Consider the following 24,299-nt stretch of genomic DNA (forward strand, 5'->3'; position numbering starts at 1 on the left):
TATTTTTTGTGCTTCCTACCTGCCTGTTCTCTACATGTGTATGTCTGCGTGGTGTTTCAAGTAATTTTATTCTGTAGGTTTTTTCCTGGTGTGTGTTTTATTTCCTGCCATTGTTCTTCCCTGTGCATATTTAGTCGGTGTGCCTTTTCTTGTTGTTTGTCAGTACATGCTTTCGTTGACCTCCTCTTCCTCAGCTCCTTTGAGTCTCTTGGGCTTTGTTCTTTCTCTCTTTTGTTGATTTTCTCAGTACTTTGCTGAGTTAGTGAACTTTTGGTGGTTAACCTGCTTCCCCCCCTCTACTAAATTCCTCTATTGCTGCTTTCTACCCTTCCTTGTCTTGGGTTAGCAGTTGGTTTTGCTTAAAAATCTTTATCCCACAAACTCAACATAATAAGTGTGTTTTGTCACAAAGAATGCACAAAAATCTGAACTGTATGAGTCCCTACATAATTCCATACACTATCAGCCTTTAGCAGCTTATTCAGGACAGATGCATGTGAGTTTGTTATATTATGTACACTATACATTTGAATGTAAGTCAAAAATATAGCACTAGAGTATTATTGATTACTGAGTAGCAGAGATGGGCAGTAATGCGTTACTGTAATCCGATTACTTTTTTCAAGTAACGTAAGTAAAGTAAGAGATTACTATTGCAAAAACGGTAATTAGATTACGGTTACTTTCCCGTAGGAACGCTGCGTTAATGCGTTACTGAAACTGTGATTTTTTTGCGAGAATGTCTCATGACAGTGACGTAAGCGATTGCGACGTTCATGACAACAGCTGTGTGTAGATCAACAATGGTTAATATATCGAATGGGGAGAGAGTATGAGCATGCAGCGTGTAAAGCGTGGAAGTACTGACCTTACTTTGAGTTTGATTCCATAAAAAGTGACAAAAACATTAGCGTCTGTTGTGTGTGGGAAGAAAACTTCTTTTTACAGCGAAAAGAAACCCCTAAACCTCCAACCAAGCACCGAGTGCGCTACGACGTAATGGGAAACTCACAGAGAAACTCGCGGATTCTTCAACTGACCGCTGCGGCACACCTGCACCAGGGTAAACCTCCGCCTACCCCACTCCTGCTTTACAGGTGAAAATAGAGCAAAAGGACCGCGAGTCTTTGACTTTATTTATTTTCTGCTGTGTTTTACTTGCATCTATTTGTGCAGAAAATAGGTTTAAATGTTAAACAAATTTCTTCCAGTCAGAGAATGGTGCATATAATTAAAATTTTGCTTGATGCATAAAGTTAAAAGATTAAAACTAATAAAACAAGTTTTAAAAAGAGACTTTTCCATTTGATTACATTTTGTATGATGGATTATGCAGAAAAAGTAGAATTGGGCTGAAAGATCTATTTATCACCTATTCGGGTTGTAAATCGTGTTTTTAAAAAGTAACTAAGTAACTAAGTAATTAATTACTTTTGAAAATAAGTAATCAGTAAAGTAATGGGATTATTTTTGGGGGGAAGTAATCAGTAATTAGTTACTGATTACTTTTTTCAAGTAACTTGACCAACACTGCTTAGTTTCAGTTAGCTGCAAGGACATTTGACGCTCCACAGTTGAGGATCCACACAGAGCCTCGTCTATAACTGCTGAAGATTTACTTTGCTCTGACCTTATAGTGGACCTGTACAGATGCACTTCATCTTTTGCTGCTCCAGTCTCCCTTGGTTGGTGCTGTGCCATCTGGGGAGCTTAATGCTGCCACCGTGATGGATCACAGGTGCATCAGCAGACAGGTCTGCTTGCTGGCTTATGCACCTCATACGTCTTTCCAGTGTACCTGTCGCTCTACAAGGAGGTTACAAAATACTGTCCACTTGAATCAGCGCTGAGGCGTGTGTCATCAGGAATAACACCACTGAAATGGAAAGGGCAAGGATAACAAGCATATCATTAGCATGTAAGGGAGAGTCACAAACCTGTTTTTTGTTTACATTAGATTTTCATTTCAAATTTGCTAAATTCTGTCTTTGTCTTAGATGCTCATACATAACATAACATATATATAGAATACTAACACTGAAGGGGGGCTTCTATCTGATTTGTGTGCTCCAGTCAACCTGTTTAAATCTCACAGGAAATATTGTGTTAGTGTTGGCTCTGTTTGAATGGTTGTGAAAACTAAACAGGGAGGATTTCAGTTCACTTGGAAAAAAAATCAATCAGTGGAGGCTGACTTTACAACTGCTTGTACAAACAGGCTCGGGAGGTGGAAACAGTGGTGACTATAAAGCTATTTTCATGTTTTATAAACAGCTGCTCCCGTCGTTGGTCTGACTTACGTGAAACTTCTCCACATGACTATATAAAAGGGTGAAGTGTTTAACTCATATGAACCCACTGCGTTAGTCACATGGTGAGACCATGGTTGCTCATGGTGGCTTAGACAATCTGGCCTGGAAACTCTGCTTGTCTCTGAACCACCAGACTTTCATTTGGATGGTGACCAGAAATGACGTAAGAAAGAAGCATTTCATAGATGTGACAACATATTCAGACTGTCGCAGATTGATTCCACTGAATGAATATGAACAAAAGTTCATTGCCATTGATCAGCTGATGAGAAATACTTAAACCCAGAATTCATCCATCGAAGCCACTATTCACACCTGAGGCCGGTTTAGAATCAGCACTTCACCTAACCCCACTAACTACATGTCTTTGGACTGTGGAAAGAAGCCTGAGTACCCACACAGACATGACAGGAACTTTACTAACCATCAAAACTAACTAAACACAGTAATTATACACATATATAGCTATTTAATATTTTCCCTACCTTAGCAGACAATGAGTCTGAACTGTAGTTTTGAACTATTGAGTTTCTTTAAGGTTTTCTGGTCTTTATAGAAGTTTGTGTAGTTAACAGCATCTTTTTCAGCATGACTTTATCAGTCTCTCACATTGTTGCGGAGAACTGTTCAACCACTGTACTTTACAAACCTGCTTCATTTTATTGAGGTTTATGGGCACTGGTTTATGCACAACTTTTTAAAGGTTCCTTTGCAGCCTTTCAATGAGGTTGAGGTCTGGACGTTGACTGGATCATTGCAACATCTTGAGTCTTTCTTTTCCAGTCATTGTTTTGTAGATTTGGTGGTCTGCTTGGGATCATTTTCCTGTTGCATGATCCCATTTTAGCTGTGAGACAGACGGCCACATGTTTGACTCTAGAACTGGCAAATAGAGATATTCATGGTTCACTCTTGTTAAGTCTTGTGGTTTGTTCAGATGCAACTTTGCAAACCTAAGTTATGCTGCCATGTTCTTTTTAGAGAGGAGAGGCCTTCACATGACAACCCGTCCAAACGAGCCATACTTGTTCGTTCTTTTTCTGGAACCTCAATTTTTAAAAAAACAAATTAAAGAAATATTCACAATAGAACAAGAAAGCAAACCAAATGTTTACAATGAGACATTTTACTGTTTCATGGAAAAGGAAGTGGTTCTCAAAAGAAACTGCTGGAAGAACATATTCCAATTAAATCGGTAAGTTGATCGCTAAAGTAAGTGAGCATAAAAAAAATAGCATCTTATAAAGCCAGAGCTTCTCAGAGGAAAAGATGGACAGAAGTTCACCAGTCTGTGTAAAAAAAACCACCTCAACATATTGTGGAACAATTTCAGAATAACGGTCCTAAGACTGTGGCTATCTCATCGTCTACGGTCTATTAAATTATCAAATGCTTTTGGGAATCTGGGGAATTCTCTGTGTAGAAGAGGCTAGGCTGAAAATCAAAATTGGATGCCCATGATCTTCAAGCCCTCAGGCAGTATTTCCAGCACTGCATTAAAAAAACAGGCAAGGTTCTGTCATGGGAATCAGTGTGTGAGCTCAGGACCACTTTCAGAAAGCATACATATGATCCAGATATGCCACCATCTTCTCTGGGCCAAAGCTCGTTGAAAATGGACAGAGGAAAAGTGGAAAACAGCTCTGTCGTTGAATGGATTGAACTCTGAAAATCTTTTGAATTTCTTTTTGGACAGCACAGACACTTGTAGACTTAGGTTCTCTAGATTAAAGCGGAAAGGAACCTTCCAGCGTGTTATAAGGGATGAGTTCAGAAGTCTGGATCTCTGATGGCATGGCGGTGGTTAGCGCCTATAGAATCGGCCGCTTGCACCTGCTGAATGACATACTCAGGATTCAGATCAAAATATTCTCCCATCCAGATGGTGTCTTTTTCAGGGAAAGCCATGCGTATTTCAGCAAGAGGGTGCAAAACCACTAACTGCATCTGTTACAATAACATGCCTTTGTAGTAGAGGAGTCTGGGAGCTGAATTAGCCCGCAGTCCAGACCTTTCACCAATTGAAAACATCTGGAGGATCATCATGAAATAACAAATACTGCATAGAAGACCCAGGACTGCTCGGTCTTCTATGTCTTCTGTGTTTTATTGTGACTAAAAGATGGTTTATGAGATTTGCAAATGATTGGATTCTGCATTTATTTACATTTTACTCCACAGTCAGCTGTGCGACAGCTATCATTGAACATTTAACATGCTAACTGAGGCCTGTAGAGTCTGACATCTAACTTGGCTCCTGGCAATTGTCTTGAAAACCTTTTACTTGTGAATAATCTTTCTCACTGTAGATGGACTTCAGATTGTTTGGAAAAGGCTACATAATCCTTCCCAGATTGATGAGCCACAGCAGTTGCTTCTCTAAGATCCTCACTGATGTTTTTGCTCTGTGGCACTGTGTTAACTCACACCAGAAAGCTCCAGACCAGCAAACTGTCAACACTTGGGCTTTTATATAAGTCCTCACACTTGCTGATGACTTGTTGCTTACCCTTTTAATTTACATGGCCATGACTGTATATTTAAAGCAGAATTTCTGCTTTTACTTTATTATCGAAAAGTTTGGTGGGACCAATACTTCCAAACAAAGGAGGGTTTCAAACCTCAAATAACACGTTTTTGACAGCATACTCACTTGTGCTCTGTCACGTACTGATTTGAATCTGCTGACAGCTGCGTTGCATTTCCCTCCATTTTTTCCTGTGATCGCTGGAGAAGCATGCTATACGTGGTGACCACTGGCTGTTGTGAGCTGAAAGGAAGTGATTTTCCGCGTCTCCTTTCTGCATTTGTGCTGTCAATCTGCACTTTTTTCTGTAAAGGCATAAAACACTTGTAAACTGAAATTAGAATAACAATACCCAGCTTCTCTTTTAAGAGCCTTTTTTTTATGGGATCCTCAGACAATTAGGTCTCTGCAGGCTGGAAAGCTTGAAAGAAGGCCACAAGAATTTCCCATTCTCATCTGGAAGTCACTGTGTTTTTGGTGGCATATTTCTACTCAAGTTTAATGCTTGCTTACTTGGCCAGTGGACACTTACACTTACAGTATGTGGATTTTATCTGGGCTTGAGAAGTGCCCAGTTGCCTGCTCTGGACACATCTTTCAAGTTTCCTCACCTTCTTCTTAAAAATGCTCTGAGAGTTCTGCTGTAATGATTACTTCAGCTTAGAGGAATGAGAATGAGATGAGGCATTTGCATAGAATCAGGTTTAACACCTCTTGCCCTGTTTGCACTTACAGCAACAACGGGGTGAGGATGATCCACTCTGAATAACTGTAAAAAGGCAATCTGGTATTCTTTTGTTTGCTTTCTCAGTCACTTGTTTACTAAGGGCAGAGCCCTGAGTTTCAGCTGTGCTCATGCCCGTAGTCATGTCCTCCAACAGTTGGGAGAACTATTTCCACTTGGAAAAGTAACTCAATGTTGTAATTTTGCCCACACTTAAACACAACCTTCCAAAAGTCTAACTTTGACCCAGCGCTATGGTGTAATAAGAAGCTGTGAGACCCAAAGGCCTCTTATCATGACATCACCACTCAGACATGAGCAGAGCCAGATGGAATAAACACATGTGCGATACAGACCACGTCCAAGCTACCCATAACTCTACGGACATGCATCTCATCACCGGAAGTCTCATCTGTCACTGGATATCAACCTGAAAAAAAGGTTAAAGGGCAAAAAGCACTCTTTATTAGTCAGACATGTTTGAAATGGTTGATGGATATTAACTATTACCCCAACATGCACGACAAGGAATTTACAGGGTAATTTAATTTTGACTTATTCCGCTTGGCAGTGATACTGAAGCTTGGCCTCATTTTTGTATTTTCATGGCTCCGTAGCCACAAATCCTCTGCTCCTCTGCCATCTCGCACGGCTGCTTTGATTGATGCTCCCATTTTCCTGTCATCCAGGAGGAGAGGTTCTGTACTTGCTGAATCAAGGGTGATCTTAGCATTTTTACCCCACTCATAATTCCTCACTGTCTGGCCACATTCAAAGACTTGCTCCAAAAAATACTTTTACGCATTTCTGAGTCTTTTGCACAGTCATGATGACGCCATCAGAGTGACAAGAATGTGGAGGAGTTTAAGAGGCTCAATGTAGGAAAATTACTAGCATAGTTTGCTATTTGGTTGGTATTTATACCACATGCAAGTGCGTAGAGATATAGAAAGAGACAATTTACAGTTACATGTCCTCCAAACCAGACTAAGGTGCAAATAGAATCTGTTAAAATGGCCTGTATTTATATAGCGCTTTACTGCACGATCTGATATCCTCGTGTTGGTGTTGTTCCCAGATCATCATACTAAAGGTTGTTCCAGGATCAACATTGCAAGTGACCAATCAGAATGTTGTGATGTCATACTTTTGCGACTTCGGGAAAAACCGGCGTAAAAAAACATACTGTACTTAAGCTGCGAGAAACTGCCTTTGTCCGCCGATCAACGGACCCTAACCCTAACCCTAACCCTTTAATAAACGCTAAGCAGAATTGATATTGTCCTTGCAACATTGGAATTTCATAAATGCACGAATGGGTTGGTGCACAAAAGAATAACGTCACAATAATGTGATTGGTCACTTGCAATGTTGAACCTGGAACAACATTTTCATGATGATCTGGGAATAACACCAACATGACGATATCAGATCATCCGCGCTTTACTAGTCCCTAAGGACCCCTAAGCGCTTTACAGATCCAGTCATTCACCCATTCACACACGGGTGATGGCAGCTACATTGTAGCCACAGCCACCCTGGGGTGCACTGACAGAGGCGAGGCTGCCGGACACTGGCGCCACCGGGCCCTCTGACCACCACCAGTAGGCAACAGGTGAAGTGTCTTGCCCAAGGACACAACGACCGAGACTGTCCAAGCCGGGGCTCAAACCGGCAACCTTCCGATTGCAAGGCGAACTCCCAACTCTTGAGCGACAATCGCCCCGTTAAAGGAGAGTATGCAAAAGCGCATGGAGATAACTGCCTGATAAGTGATACTCCCATAACAGTTTTTTGCACTCATGGTAAAACAAAACCGTTGCCCTCAGTTATTTCAAATGATGAAATATGCACACAGCTGCACTTAAAAATGCTTTAAAAACAAAACACGAGTAACACATTTAACATGATGCTTCATTCATATAACCAATTCTCTTTTTTTTCTATCTCATTTAATTACATTTAAGGAAGCCAAAAAATCCAAATGGCAGGAAGCGTGCTTCTCAGAGTGTCGTAAGCAGCAGCAGAGCCCAGAGGCCATCCTCACCAGCTATATTTCCTGCACCTTGAAGTGTTTACAAATGACATTTGTTGTTTTATGCACTGGTTGGATATAACATGTAGGAAGCTGAGTTAGAGTTTATCACAAGTATGTGTGGCATACATTGCCTGTTTATGCCCTGTCCTTATCTTCAACATCATGCTGCTCTGTTGTATCTTAATTGCCCCTTGGGGATAAATAAAGTCTTTCTGATTCTGATATAATATTTTGAGATTGAGAAACACCAGTTTTTCTTCCAAACCTTTTCAGACATGCTTCACTTCAAAAGGCCAGAATTGTTAACACTGACAAAAAACAGGATCCAAGCTGAATTTTAGTTTTTTTTCTGATATAAATAACATTTATTTCAATTAACTTCTTATTCTTCCCCTAGTCAGCCATACCCCACCTGAAATGGATCTATACCCACAGTTGAAGTATCCCTGAGGTTGGCAGTATAATGACAGTGTTCATTGATTGATCATCATTCAATCATTCATCCTGACTTCTTGAAAACAGCTAAAGACAATTGCTCCTCTGTAAAATTCCCTAGCCTCACTAGTTAGTAATCACTTTATGGCTTTCAGAGTTAGTCTATGTGAATTATCCATAAAATACAGCCTGTCAGGGAAGCAAAGGAAGAAATATATATTTGTAAAAGGCAGATTTGAATATCAGAGAAACAGAAACTCTTTTTTTCCAAGTTCCTGACTGCAATTTTTTTCAGTGAGTAACTTTCCTTCAGTTCAACAGCTGATGACTCATGCATCTTCCTGGTGTTGTTATGCAAAAGAAGGATTTCTTCAGGGTAAGAGCAGTGAGCCCAGCTCTCAGTTCCTTGTGGATATCTAAGTAATCCACCAAAATGTATCATGAAAATCTTCCAAGTAGTGACAAACCAGTTTTAGCTCAAATAAAAATAAAATATGTTGAAGATTGTAATCAAAACAATTGAACAAGTGCTGGAAATCTTCCAGTGCCTTAAATGAAGCCTGACTGTTAACTAAATTTTTCCACTAGGCCATGAAGTTGCGTGTGTTGTGCATTAACAATATAACACAAACCTGAGCCACCTGTTTTGTTACGAAGACACAGAAGCTGTTGTTTGAGAACAGAAACCCGGGACAGATAATCATCTGTGGATCCCGCCATCACTACACCCAGCCCCTGATACCCTAACCACCACCATCTGCTCCGGGGTAGGGCTGTCTGTTTCCATGGTAACTCAGTACCCCTCCTCCGTAAGGCTTCTTTTGTGTGTCCCACGTGCAGTCTGTTCCAACTGTAACCCGACCATGCTGACGAGACGTGCTGCTCATGTTGACTGTATGACAGAAACAGGAGGTTTCATAATGGGATTTGTGTCTTCAGGAATTTTATGTTTGGTAATTTCGCCTCTAAAAAAGATTCTGGAAAGATTCCGATTTAAAAAAACAAAAAGAAAAACCTGAGAAAGAGCCACACTTTGAGAACATCACTCCCCCTCCCCCCAAAGCAAGACAAGGTGACCTCGCAAATGAAACCCAGCCACCCCCACTTTTACCATCCAGGGTGCTTGGTCACTCTACCTCCCCACCACCACCACTTACCACCCCCCCAAAAAAAAACATTGTTCTTAAACTGAGATGAGAGGAACAGATAGGAGCTGCGTACCTGTGAGGAAGTAAGCAGTACCTGTGAAGACAAATGCTCAGACGCCACAGAAATCAATAAACATGTGAAACGAAAACAATGTTCAAGCTGCGCATTCCTTAAAAATGAATACAATTACAACACATTGATCTAATTTAATTAATGAGATGAAAATTCTATGGCATAACACATATTTTTTTAGCACACGCTGATTACTTCCAGTCAGCTTCAAGAGCGAGGCCTACTTTTTTTTTTCTTCTTTTTTAATTCCAAAAGCAATTTGTGGCCATGGTGCTGTAATTACATTTGGCCTGGCACTAACAGCTGGTTATTTTTTGCCATGTATGGGGCCGTCGGTGTGGTATACAGCACAGTTTTAGGCCTGTCTGCATACTTTTTTCCTTTTTTTTGTTTCATTGGTTGTGCACATGCATGCATATAAGATGTTGATGTGCACAACTGTGAACTTTTAAAATGCCTGTCCGGTGCTAATAAGCTCGTCATTCTGTTACTGATGCGTTATTAGGTGGAGTGGAAGTGAGTTACTCTGATCTGAGGCAGAACCTTATTAGGCACTATTTGGGATACACTGGCTCCTAAACAACACACAGATGGAAAGTATTAGTCTTCTTGGCAGGAAGCTCCACTTCCCTGTTGTACTGTGAATTATAATATTACAGCTAGGACTCTGGGTACTGCTGGAATGAATTATTCTGGGTCATTTTAAGTAAGTGCCCAAAACCTCACAGGTGCAGGTGGATCAGCTATCTGAAGAGAGTTTTACAGAGTATGAAAGAGAGTGCAAAGCAGTGAATTAATACTTACCATTTCTTACTTATTAGAAGAAAACAAAAGAGGTTACACAGCTGACAGTCAGGCTGTAGGAGACTGGAATTCTTCTCTGGGCCACAGTGAAGACAGGGTGGTTATTTTTCCAAAGTCATGCTGGTTGGTTGCCACGTTAACCCTGTGCTAATGCCATTTCATAAAATGAGTCGCGCCCTTGTGCATTTTTCTGTGTATATGTGTGTGTGAGTGTGTGTTGTAGCTGGGAGACAGCCACAAGAATGCGATTTAAAAAATGAAAACCAGTAAGGGCGTGCAGCAAGCAAAACTCTTAACAAGACCTTAATATGGTGTGGTTCTGTGTGCTTCTGTGGTTTATCTGCTCTGTCAGGGTGGTGCTAATGCAGAGGGAAAGGGAATCCCTTCTCTGGATGTCTAATAAGATGGTTAACTGCACATATCTGATCTAAAAGTTAAATAAGCAAATACAGTTTATCAGTACAGCCTGCCGAGTGACACATATTTTTTCTGCTAAAACTGCCAAAAAGAGGAACAGTATGGCTCACCAAGTTGAACTTACACAAGCGTTCAAGCACAAAACCAGTCTGGGTTGACCCTTTCATCAAAAGTGTATGTGCATGTGTGCGTTTGTGGCAGGAAAGCAAATATCACAAGAGTATGATTCAGAGTGGCTCAGGTTCTGAGGCAAACAAGAGGGCAACTCTTGAGCAAAGCCCTTTCACATTTTTAGTTGAATATTATGTTGCAACACCACATCCAAAAGACCGGATGTATGTGCGTGCGTGTGACTGCGTGTGTGTTTTGCTTTCTTTTCTTTTTTTTAGATTTTCAGCAAAGCCAGAGGACAGACGCACAGCCCAACAACAGTGATAAACAAGTGGTGTAAGACCATGTCCGCAAGGGTGCGGATTAATTACTTAGAGCTATTTGTGTTTTTTAAAAAACCATGTGGCCCACACTGTAACAGCAGTACAACACAGGAATGTTCAAGTCTCCCCCGCTGGGTAATCAAAGGCCACTTGAGCAAGCAGCTTTAAGCCATAAATCAAGATCTGCTCTGAGACCAGTTTCTCCATCCACAGAAAAAGTGCTGACAAACACTTTTTTTCTACACTGTTTCTGAAAAAGTTCGGTTTCTACAGGCGAATACGGCAGCAGATGTTTGACGTGGATGGAAAAATGTCTACAGTTTGTATGCGCAAACTTGTAGGATGTATTCCAACCAGTGCTGCTGTGGTTTTGTTGCATTGTTATTTCATTTTGACTTTTTGTTCTTAATTACGTTTAGTTTGTGTTAGTTTCCAGAGTGAGTTTTATCTTGTTTCACTTTAGTTTTTATTTTTGAAAATGTTCAGTTTCAGTTTATTTTTATTAGTTTCAGTGTTTTGTTTGTTTTTTAGCTTTTTAATTGTTATTGTATGGAGGGCATTTAGCAGAGGTGTGATTTGGGAAAATAAGGACAGGTATTACAATAGAAACACAGAACAAAAGAGCAGTGGACATACATGTTCATCAACACCTCATCAGGTAGGAAAAAACACTGTTTTTCAGATTAAAGATACTAAAACTAAAAAAAGTTTTAGAAGAAATCCTCTACATATTTATTTATACATTTCTTTGGTAAATGGTAAATGGCCTGTATTTATATAGCGCTTTACTAGTCCCTAAGGACCCCAAAGCACTTTACACATTCAGTCATCCACACACACATTCACACACTGGTGATGGCAGCTACATTGTAGCCACAGCCACCCTGGGGTGCACTGACAGAGGCGAGGCTGCCGGACACTGGCGCCACCGGGCCCTCTGACCACCACCAGTAGGCAACAGGTGAAGTGTCTTGCCCAAGGACACAACGACCGAGACTGTCCAAGCCGGGACTCGAACCGGCAACCTTCCGATTACAAGGCGACCTCCCAACTCTTGAGCCACGATCGCCCCCCTTTCATTTAGCACAGTTTTTATTTTTATTTGAATTAACTATGATGCTTTTTCATGTCTAGTTTGAGTTCACTATAATAACCTTGATCCTAACCAGCACTGATTAAAGTAACTTTTAAAAGTGCTTTGATACGTTTCAAAACTGATCAGTTACATGACAACATTACCTGCTGTTACCAACTCAAAAGGACCTTTGAACTGGGTCTGCGTGTTTTGATGATACATGTTGAGAGGACATCCTAGTCCAGATTTACCTGTAATTCATTGTCTTTAACTCATGTGATAGAGCTCATACTGGTAGCATCACTCCTAGTGCAGAACCAGCAGCAAGCTTACTAATCTACAGAAAATTGAAAGCCTCAGTTAAACTGACAGCCAGCTGTTGTGGCTCCCTAACAGGCCTCACTTCCTGTGTTGTGGCAGTGTTGTTGGCTTGCAGATGCTTCTTTAAAATGTGATGAGGCGCTCTCAGCACCTAGCAGACTTATTGTCACCCAGATACTAAATCCAAATATTTTCACAGTATCCTTTGCTATCATGCCAGCTGACAGGACAGGAGTGAACACCCATCTGAATGCCAAGGAGCTGAAGAGAGACAGGCACACTGCAAATATGCCAGTGATTTAACAGACACTGGTGCTTTCTGTTGATGCAGACATGCATGTTTGCTTAACAAGAAGACAAGCATCAGCTCGTGGTCTGAAGAGGCCGTGAGGCCAGGCTTCCTCGCCTCCTGATTATCTCTCACTGTCATTTGCACTGTGGTTTCCCAGAGCACCCCACATTACACCCCATGAATAAAAGCATGCTTGTGGTTCACAATAGAGCTCGGGCTGCACCATGAAAAGGGGGAAGGGCTTTGCATTCCTCCACTGACCTCCTGTTTGCAGCAGATATTAAACAATAAGTCCTTCTCCTTGTTTGCTCCTACCAGCAACGAGCACTTATCAAAGAGATAAGACGAAGCCCAACTGTCCCCCAGCCTGACGGTGCATTCACAGCTTTGATGCAGAAAGTAGAGTAGATGTGCTTTGTCTGCATTTTTCTCTGGAGAGGTGCGGTGAAGCGATGAAGAGCAGCATTTCAGGGAATCCAGGGAGAACAATGTCATCATTCAGTTTGAGTGACTATCTTGGGAGACTGATGCTGACTGCATGCTTGCGATATTTAATCTGGGTGACCGTGCATACCTCATTTATGTCACTTCTCTATCGAAAGTGCAGCATCAGCCAACTGCAAATTCAGCTCTTACAGGGAATTTCAAGTTTGATTAAGTGCAAGCCAATAATGCGTGGTGGGTGTCACATCCCCCCCCCCCAAAATAAGAACATTTAGAGCCAATGTCAGATAAGGGCACAAAGAGGGTCTTGATTTAAACACAACATGGCTTAAAAGCTTTAACTCTCCTTTGACGTCGACTAATCGACGTTGTTTACTGTGGGAAGTGGGTTCAAAGAAGTGTTGAAGGGGGGCTCAGGAAACACATGTTTTTCTTAGCAAAGAAAGTGTGACACAAAGGAAGGGGGCTTATGATAGCAACAACTTCCGAATGCTGGCATCAGCAGGAAGAGGTGCACCCACTCTCAACAGGCTGTATTGTTCTAGAAAAACAATGGTTGACAGCTGCTTCATGGCTTGATGCCACTTTTTTTAAGCATACTCCGATACTGCTGCTGGAACCTCTCATGTATGAAGGATACCAGTTATATGCTATTTTCCATAGCCCATATGGAAAATATAGTCCATATTCAGCCCTAACGGCCAATGGGAGATAGAGAAGTAAAACTCATGAATGAAAGAAACTTTCTGAAAAGACTTAGGATTTTGTCTCCAAGCCCCTTTTTGCTCTGTCTCTTTATCAAAGTGAAGATGAAGCACTCAGCTCTATCTGCCCACAGATGCTGACGCTGAGTTTGTCCTCCATTAGTAATTGCCTATGGCATAAGGAGAATCCACAGACATTGGCAGAATCACAGCTGGACACTGTGTCTCAGTGTCCATAGAGTTTGCGTCAATTCACATATTTTTCTAAGTAATTGTGCTGTGAAAAAACAGATTTGTGTTTGGTCTGCTACACAACATTAGGTCCAGATGTCAGTTGTGAAACTAGCGATGGCAGTGTTTTCTAAGCATCACAAGCTTTAGTGACGCATCGCTCCTTGTGCCATAGTTTAATTTAACCATTGTTTCTCTGAAAAAAATCTTTTTGAAGGGAAAATAAGGACAGTAAGGAAAATCATTCTGTTTGCAGACTTCTAGCTGCAGGCCAGTTGCTTTTGTGGGATCTGATTTAATATACTGCAGTGTATGTGTGGACATGTTTAACCTGAACAGTGAGACAAACTGATGCATGTCTTCCTCAATGTGTATCTTACCTCTTTGGCGTCTGTTGGATGTGTTTAATCAGCTCCTTGAACGTGGAGATCTAAAACACTTGAATTACTACAACTTTCAGCTTTGAAGGCACTGCACATCTGCTTTTCTGTATGACATTATTATAATTTTTTGGAACCTGTCAGTCCTCGTTTGCACGTGTGTGTGTGTTTGATTTTTTTCTGGACCTCTGAGTCAGTGGCAGAGATGGACTGAGTCATTACATCTAAAGCCTGTTTTAAATTCATCTGATTTGGAACTGTTTGTTCTGACTTGGAGTTTAAATCGAGACATTTAATTCAGTTTGGATACCTGGAAATTATCCAGTTTGGACAGAAATGGAAACTCCATTTGCAGGTTGCAGACAGGCTCAAGCACCTCCAATAAAACAGTCTCTGTTGTTAACAATTAAAGCCTTTTTACGAGGCCAAAATTTAAGTGGCGAACTAAACCCATTCTCTGTTTTTTCCAGTAAAAAAAAAAGATTTATTCTTTGCTTCCAGAATGCTCCTCCTGCGACACATTTGTCGGTCCTCTCACCCTGAGCAGTCTGGAGTTATAAGACGAAGCAAAGATTGCATCAGGAATGCTGGCAGTTTAACGCTGTTCTCCAGGCTGCGCAGAAAGGGGGTGGGGTGCCTGGCTGGAACTGGGAGGAGAAGAAAAGAGGGGAGGGGGGATTTGGGAATATTCTTTGTCCTCGCCCAGCAGTTCGACACACAACTGGAGAAACGACGCGAGCTCCTCGTTGGAAAAGAAGAAAAACCTGGATGGCTTGATATGAAGAGCGGGAGGACTTTGGTTTAAAAGAGAAACCCCGCGTCAGACCACGACTTTAATGAAAAGGAGGACCTGGAATCCTAACTGAAGGTAAAACACCTCACAGACAAAGCGCGGCGGGGACGCGGGTGCATCTTCTCTTAGCTTTGGCTAACAAATAAGAGCTTTAACTAGACTTTTATCTTCAACTTCTCGGGCCTGTCCGCCGGTGGCTGTGATTGTAAAGCGTCGGAGGTCACTGCAGCGTTTATAATAAGCCGTGCGTTACAGCACAAATCCGTTAAACGAGAGTTTACGCGCACAGTGTGAAAGCAGGGAGCGCTAATTAAAGAGAGAAAAGGGGAATCTTACGGCACATTAAGGCAAAGATATCTAATTAGCAGCATGTGCAGTTACAGCTGCGTTGGCACGCGGACTATTTATCTCGTTTTAACGGGACTTTTATCTGCATCCACTTTGTGATTGGAGGGTCAGGAACCGTCTTTTTTTTTTCCCCCTGGAATCTGCCCACACACGCTTATGTGGGATATTAGCTGCAATATCGATACTTTCTTAACGGTTTTCAGGATTTATAAAAACAATGTCGCCCACCGGTTTGCTTTGATAACAGTCGGTAACGTTAACGGAGCACGCGGGGCACCGCGCTGACGACGTGTCCCGTCGTTGGCCACGAGGAGGAATTTTATTCCCTGCAAATGGATTAGCTTCCTTAAAATTTCATATCGGAATTCGTTGAATTTGGGTTTTTAAATGATTTTTCTTGTCATTACTCTTCCTCGGTTTTACTAATTAAGCAGGTTTTATGATGGGACTCAATGCGCTGTGATGGGCGGATGGTTTGGGATGTCTTTTTTTCCCCCCAAACCCGGTTCTATCGTTAAACTTAACCGGAAGTCACTCCTTCAGGTCTGCTCGTTCCCTGCTTACTTGTCGGTCTCTCCCCCCTGCTTCAGGGCAGGGGCTTCTATGCTTAAGCGCATTGGGGTACCGGAAGGTTAACTGCAGCGAGCCTCCCAGATGTGGCACAAAACCCTCTCTGTTCAGCAGCAGTGTTGAATCTCCACTGGGTGGAAGCAGCCTGTTTTCTGTCAAATACCACACAGACAGGCCCGGGCTGGCTCTGCAGACAAGGCTGAAACTCATTTGTCTTTTGACGGATGAGTGGGGAGCATGCAGGGAGTCTCTGCAAAATAAAACCTTAATTGTTAATACTGATGTTCGCACCACCCCCTCTAGTATATGTAAGGTTCAAGCTATATAAAATGTGGTCATTGAAAGTAGATGGATTTTACATTACATTACTGTTTCTTGGATAGGTGGGTAGGCCCATGAGTGGTTTCAGAGTCAGCACAGCTGAAGGAGACTGAAAGCAGGGTAGAAACACTACAAAAACTCATCAAAATTTGGGTGAACACTTCCGCTGCCGTGACTTCGGGTCCCTTGTTTTGTTATGTGCAGTGTACCAGCATTGATGAGTGGAAGTGATAAGCTCAATTCCAAAAATTGTTTTTGATGGAGTCTGTTATTCATCCCAATCCCCGCTCGGAATTTGATCCAGTGAGGTCCTGCATTTCTGTTAGGCAATCTTTGCTATGTAAAAGTTGATAAGTTGTTGAGTTACTCAGCAGTTCGCACGTGATGGACTAGTGAATAGTGGTGCTGAGAAGGAGCTGTAAAACTATAAATAAGTTTCTGCTACTTCCAGCTTTTTGCTTCAGGCTTGCTTGTGAGGCAGCACTCAGACTTGAACAAAATGTCAGTTCTTACTAACTATTAACTTACATTTCAAGCAGCTGAGGATCATCTTGACCTTTAGTCCTTCTGGCTTTGCATCAACAAAACTACAGTATAGCTCAGTTTAGATGGAGGATAAAGGTAGTTCTCACAAATATTTAGTATGTGTTATCTCCATGGAAACCCAACAGTTGCGATACCACACTTTTGTGTTGCTGCATCTCTTTGCATGTAGGAATGAGATGGCTGCATACAGCAACAACAGAAACCACAGATGAGATACTGAGAGGGGAGCAGTGACTAAACACAGGAAGATAATTCTTTGATTTAGTGGTTAATGTTTCAGACTGAATTGTCAAAAACTTGCCGATCATTTATCTGATTGTCATTACCCAGTTGTTCCTGCACAATGCAAAATGTTCTTTATCTAAGGAAGTTGTTGTTTTGTTTTGTTTTGTTCCTTGCCAACCCTGCGTCAAACATGAGTACCACTCACACTGGAGAGTTGCCCAGTATAACAAACCACTTATTGAGCTGGAGCGCTGAGGAGAGTAATGTGTGATCTTTAGAAGGCTTTTCAGTGGTAGTTGGTGTTGGAATCGTTCGGGTCACTTTTCCCTTATTTGATCTAGTTGATCTTTTCATGCATGCAGTTTTTCTTAGCCACACAGCATATTATCAGCTAAAAGACTTGTTGCAGGTGTGCATGTATACTTTTAATCAGCAGTTATGAATGAACGTTTAAATGATGTTAAACGTGATTTCTCCCTCACTGCTAAAAACATGGGGTAGATGGAAAAGTATCATAATCCAAGCTATGAAAGGAAGCACAATAAATCCTACAAATGTGCTGGCTGAATAATTTGAGGCTTTCATGTCCAGCGTTTCTTTTCACGTTTAACAGAGACGGCATCACTCGTTGGCACAGTCTCACGAAACCTCAAGCTAAGGAAGTTCTTTCACACAGACGACATGACCAATGAGCTGATCTGACTGAAAAACTGAGCAGTTTGTCAGCTGAGAGTAGTTTCCCCACAGACTTCAATACAACCATCTTTTTAAAACCATAGAGAGCGCCCCCTTTTGGGCATTTGAAAGAATGCAGATTTGAGGTACTTGCAGTTGGCTTCAACTTTTAAACTCTAAAGATATGTTTGGATGTTATATAAACTCTGTGGTATGATGTGGTGAATATGTTCTTTTTTGGTTTGTTTATTTTTGTAACCATAATATATAAGTTATTCAAAACTTCATGCTTTTATATTCACAGTAGGAATGGGAGGATGGAAATCCAGAATCTGTTCCATCAAGCTCATCGGTTGCTTTTTTCATTCCAGCTGTGTTTCTCTGCTCACATCCATGTCCTGGCAGTGGAGACTTGGATATAAATTAGTTGCACTGAGCAGGAAATCGATAAAAAAAAAAAAGTATAAATAGAGTGCATGGTGATGTCAGGATCAGTCGAGTCCATTCCTTTGTGCTGATGTTGCCGTAAGGTGCTAGCTGTTCTTTGTCAAGAATAAAAAGCACAAAACTAATAATGATGACGCAGTGTTAAGTCATTTCCCATTTCTTTAGTCGAGTTGATGGAAAAGGTCACAGACAAAAGTTCAACGGGCAAGAAATAGTGTTTATGCAACAACAGAGTGCTTCCCACATGGCTGTTAGCTAAAAACTTGGCATACGTTGGGCTTCAGCTTAAAAAAAATTGAGAAAACTGGGCAAAGGGAAGACAAAAGGGCAAAAAAACAGGTGATTGACAGTATTTGTAAGTTATGACCTTGAGAAATAGGAAAAATCCAGCGAAGAGGGATCTGGCCCTTCAGTTGATCCATCTGCTGCGCACGGATTCGTCATCAGAAATGTGTCAGAGTTCAGGTTGTGTTGAAGAATAAAGGTGGTCACAACAACAATTGACTTTTGATCTCACTATTAACATAGATAACAAAAAATATATTTAATATATAGTATATACATCACATGATAAGAACTAAAGAAATGAGGGGTGACTTTTTGCACAGCACTATTTATTTTATGATTCATGTAGTTGAATAAAGACCGATATATGAACAGAGTCGTTTCAAGGCAGAGGCAAAAACAAGCATAAGAGTTTGAATAGAAACTTGTACCTTATGTAGCTGGTTGAAGTGCAGCAGCTTGGTTTATAGTTCTGGATAATTACACAGCTGAAGTTATGAGGTTTGACACAGATGTTGTGAAACCACACAAGCTCTTCATTACTACCTTGTTGTCAGATTACTAAAATTCAGCTAAGAACAACAACACGTGGCTCTGAATTAGTTTCTAACTACTTAAACTTCTGCGAATGTCACTGAACTCTGTAAAAGATGAAGACAGCTTTGAGTGTCTTTGCACAGCAGTGTCGTAACATGGAAATGTGGTGCTCAATAATAAGATCACAAGGTTAGAGCTTATGAAATATTTGACTGAAATTTTGCTTGCTGAAGTTTCCTCACACTAACACGCCGGTTCCAGACCTTACATGAATGCTTCTTCTTTTTTTTTAAATGCCTGACCTCAGGGCTTTTTTTACTTTCTTTTTTTGCTGTGATAAACACCATGTACCATGTCTGCCGGTTAAACTGTCTGCACATATCAGTCTGCCTGTGGTTACATGATTTTGATTGCATCTATTCAGACAACATCGGAGATCCTTGCCTGAGCATGTCTGTAGATTTTAGTCCACGGCTGTAACGGGTACTACTGTGAGGGTGGCATAATAGCACCACCTTGTGTTGCAAAAACATGATACACCTACTACAGTGTATTTAAATGTTAAGTACTACTGTATTTCTTTTTTTTGGTCATATTTTAGTGACCCATATTCCTTCACGCGCTTTCTGTTGTGGGGCCAGCTTCTTGGTAAAGACATCCAGAAATTAACTTTGATATATGCTTTTTTTTTTTCCTCTTACACAGACATAGCGGTGTTCCTGTTCCAAAGACAAAATGAGTTGGAGCTTCCTCACACGCCTTTTGGATGAGATTTCCAATCACTCCACCTTTGTGGGCAAGATCTGGCTCACCCTCCTCATCGTTTTTCGGATTGTGCTGACGGTTGTTGGAGGAGAGTCGATCTACTACGATGAACAGAGTAAATTTGTGTGTAACACGCAGCAACCTGGTTGCGAGAACGTATGCTATGACGCCTTTGCGCCATTGTCGCACATTCGCTTCTGGGTGTTTCAGGTGATTATGATCACCACTCCCACCATCATGTACCTTGGGTTTGCTATGCACAAGATTGCTCGCATGGATGACGATGACTACAGGCCCCAGGGCAGGAAGAGGATGCCTATAGTGAGCCGTGGTGCTAACAGGGACTACGAGGAAGCAGAGGATAATGGGGAGGAGGATCCCATGATCATTGAAGAAATTGAGCCAGAAAAGGAAAAGGAGGTTGCGGAAAAGCCCAAGAAAAAGCACGACGGGCGTCGTCGCATCAAGAGAGACGGCCTGATGAAGGTCTACGTGTTCCAGCTGTTATCACGTGCCATCTTTGAGACCTCCTTCCTGTTTGGACAGTACATCCTTTATGGTCTGGAAGTGGCGCCGTCGTACGTATGCACACGTTCCCCTTGCCCGCACACAGTGGATTGCTTCGTGTCACGCCCAACAGAGAAAACTATCTTCCTGCTTATAATGTATGCCGTCAGCGCCTTGTGTCTCCTCTTTACCCTGTTGGAGATCCTGCACCTTGGCATCAGTGGTATCCGCGACTGCTTTTGCACGCCACGGCCCCGGCACCCCACCCCACGACACTCAGCTCTGGCCAGCCAGAGGTCCTCCATCTGCCGCCAGCCCTCTGCGCCTCCAGGCTATCACACTGCTTTGAAGAAGGATCCATCTGGAAAACTGGGATTTCGAGATAACCTGGGAGACTCAGGTCGCGAGTCTTTTGGGGACGAGGCATCGTCTCGGGAACTGGAGAGGCTGCGCAGGCACCTAAAACTGGCCCAGCAGCATCTGGATATGGCATACCAGAACGAGGAGAGCAGCCCGTCACGCAGCAGCAGCCCCGAATCTAACGGCACTGCAGTGGAGCAGAACAGGCTAAACTTTGCCCAGGAAAAGCAGAGCAGTACCTGTGACAAAGGTGAGGCTTCCGTCTTTGTCTCTTGATAACCACAGTTTTATTTTTTTTTCTGGCTGTTTTTGAAACTCATTGCTTAACAACCCTGATGATCTGTCTGCAGGTCTTCGTGCATAGATTCTCATCAGCTGGGCAGTTAACATGAGGAGCAGTGAGAGGACACAAGGGATTTGAACCAAGGGCAGTCTGTATGTGTGAGTGGGATGTTGTGAAATTGCTTGAGGTGGATGAAGTCAGCCCAAGCCTTCCAGTGTTATGGCCGACTGTGGTCGAGCATCGGTTCAAATTGTAAGAACGGTCGTCTCAACCCAGCAATACTCGAGACACAAGCCGGTCTGAAGATCCAAAGTGCTTACAAACTGCCATAGTGCAACAAGAACAGTTAAGGTTACCATGTGCTTCTCCCTCAGGGCAGCTATTTTTTTTTTTTTTAATATAATTAACTTTAAGTCTTAGAGCTATTAGTCATTTTTATGAGTTTGTCCTCCATTGGATGTTCAGTGATTGCATATAAAGTTTGCATTAGATTAAAACTGGAAAACTTAATGGGATTTTTCTAAGGCCAAGCCAGATGTGCAAAAAAAGATGTTGAAACTGTAAGAATTTTGTGTTTTGTGCAGAAGTGAGAGTGCTTTTACATGCAAACAAAGGGTTAATGGACACGGCACCACTCATAAAGAAAAGGTACTGGAGTTATTGTCATGCTGATGAAGACTTTGAGGTGTAACATTTCATACAAAGGTTTCCTTCAAGTGTGTCAAATTATTTGTTTTTTGTGATTTTGATGATGTTGCACCAGTCAACATTCCCAAGTCTGGTGCCTGACTGGTGACTGGAACACACTTGGGATGCCTTTGTCCAAAGGAATAAACAAACCTGGGTAATGCTTGAAAACCATTTAACTCTTGATAATGACTTGTATTGTTTTACACATTTAATACTGTATTTTTGCATTCGTTGTAAGTGTTGTTGTCTTGACTCTTGTCACTGTGGCCAACACGTTTGGGATTGTTTTGTTTTTTTCCCTGTTTTTCAAAGAGTATTTGCTACTGTCTTAGCTTCCTGATGCCAGATTTTGTTGGACTGGTGTATTCTGTTTGGTACAGTTGAGATAATATTGCAACACTTTTCTCTTTAATATTTAAATAATTTTGTTTTCTTATTTTATTAGGTACACATCATGTATGACCACAAGAAATGTTAACTTTTGTTTTTTTTCTTTTGGTTAAGTGGGGATAAAACTGTATCTGTTTGCTATCTGAAAGTGCTGATTGTTGGAAGTGTTTTCACTGTTCCAGGATCTGTAATCAAATCAATGTGAATTTAATGCCTTGAACGTGCTCTGACGAGATGCCATCTTTTTCTATTCTGAATAATACCCACAGTGCCAATTCATATTTTCATCTCAAGTTATTTTTGAACAATGCTTTTTGTACTTTTTATACTTTTTGTATTGATAGAACTTTGTGGTTAGTTTTAAAATAAAAATCCAGCAAATTCAGATTTTTGGTCCTAGTTTTCCTTTGTTTACAAATATTGTTTTAGACAACATTGGACAATAATGTCTATGTTACCTTTACTGGTATGCTCTCTCACGTCCCACAATCTTGGGAAAATTTGGAAAGTGGTCCAGTTAAATAGATCCATCTTTGTATGTATTGAAAAAGGCCACAAGTATAACTCGGTTACTTTCCATCAGTGACCTGTACAGTGACTTGAATGATGTCTGTGAGGTCTAATACTTGCCAATTTCACCTGCAAATGACTAATCCAAGCTGATATGTCGGGTCACTTCTATCTACATTCACTGGATACCTGAGTAGCTACACTTACCGCTTTCACAAGTGCAAAGTCTGGCGACTGGAGGCCATTTCAGTGCACAGAAAACCAGTCAGAGGTGATCCGAGCTTTATGACACGGTGCTCTATCCTGCTGTCCATGCCACATTCAAAGTCAGTTAAACTACCTTTCTTCTCCATTTGGGTGCTCAGGTCTTGACCATGCCCAAACATTGAATTGGTATAATGTAACTGGACAGTTAGATATTTGAGTGTGATCTAAAAAAAAACCCCAAAAGGCCTCCAGTGAGGTTTTATTAATAAATAAATTATTTGGGGATTTGGCCATACATTTAATTTTCTATGAATAGGTTTTATTTGCAACTTAAATCAGACAGGGCACTGCCTCATAGCAAGAAGGTCCTGAGTTTGATTCCTTCACCTCACCGGGGCCTTTCTGTGTGGAGTTTGCATGTTCTCCTCCCCGGGTACTCCAGCTTCCTCCCACAGTCCAAACACATGCGGTTGGTGGGGTTCGGTTAATTGGTGAATCTAAATTGCCCATAGGCGTGAATGTGAGTGCAAATGATTGTCTGTCTCTGTGTTAGCCCTGTGCCAGGCTGACAACCTGTCCAGGGTGTATCCTGCCTCTCGCACCTATGGCCGCTGGGATAGGCTCCAACCTCCTGCGACACTGACAAGGATAATGTAAGACAATTGATGGTTGGAGAGACACCATTATTGATGCTGTACTGGAATGGGATACATTTATTTACAGTAAGTCAGATTAATTTACTTTCTGGTACTGAACATGCCACAATCCAGTAAGCTGAGCACTAGCATAGTATGTTTTATATGGCTACTTTAGACAGCCAGTGACCTCTAGAGGAATTAGGTGATTCCTACACTCCATTTTTAAGAAGCTTTCTGAGAACAGAAAGTTGAAGAAACAACATAATATTCTAAATCAGGGGTGGGCAACACCAGGCCTCGAGGGCTGGTGTCCCTGCAGGTTTTAGATGTGTCCTTGAACCAACACAGCTGATTTAAATGGCTAAATTAGCTCCTGCAGTTCTCCAGAGGCCTGGTAACAAACTAATCATGTGATTCAGGTATGTTGACCCAAGGTGAGATCTAAAACCTGCAGTTGCCCACCCCTGTTCTAAATAGTACTTTTTAAACCCATTTTACAGCCATATAGACAAACTAATCACCCTGGCTGACAAACTGATGATTTTTAACAGAAAATACTGGGCTTTGTTGACTAATACAGCAGGTAATAAGCTTTTGCAGGTCAGTCCTATATGCAGAAGTCTGAAAGTCTGATACTAAACAGCAAATGAAGAAATATTTTACTCAATTAGTCCCAAAACACACAAGCATATTTTTACATGTACGCTTACGTGGTATCTCAAACTAAACGGACCACAGATCATTTTTAAAAATGATTTAAAATTGTAGTTTAACCTTGACAGTGACAGCAACATTATAGAAGAGAAAAATAAATAATTAATATACCTGCAATTAAAATGCATC

General features: G+C 41.5%; 1 protein-coding gene across 1 annotated transcript; it reads left to right on the forward strand.

Moving 5' to 3' along the window:
• The first annotated feature begins 15,037 nt into the window (after positions 1–15,037).
• Positions 15,038–22,475, forward strand: gjc4b (gap junction protein gamma 4b). Its single transcript, XM_006793688.3, has 3 exons — positions 15,038–15,227; positions 19,812–20,988; positions 21,089–22,475. Exons 2-3 carry the CDS (start codon positions 19,842–19,844, stop codon positions 21,100–21,102), a joined length of 1,161 nt encoding a protein of 386 aa, XP_006793751.2. The 5' UTR covers positions 15,038–15,227; positions 19,812–19,841; the 3' UTR covers positions 21,103–22,475.
• The last annotated feature ends 1,824 nt before the right edge of the window (positions 22,476–24,299 follow it).

Source organism: Neolamprologus brichardi, chromosome 16 (genome assembly GCF_056152115.1).
Source record: "Neolamprologus brichardi isolate AB-2024 chromosome 16, ASM5615211v1, whole genome shotgun sequence".
Taxonomy (NCBI): Eukaryota; Metazoa; Chordata; class Actinopteri; order Cichliformes; family Cichlidae; genus Neolamprologus; species Neolamprologus brichardi.

Bases quoted from the DNA above. Each gene is read 5' to 3' on its own strand.
- gjc4b (XM_006793688.3), top strand. From the start codon at position 19,842: ATGAGTTGGAGCTTCCTCACACGCCTTTTGGATGAGATTTCCAATCAC.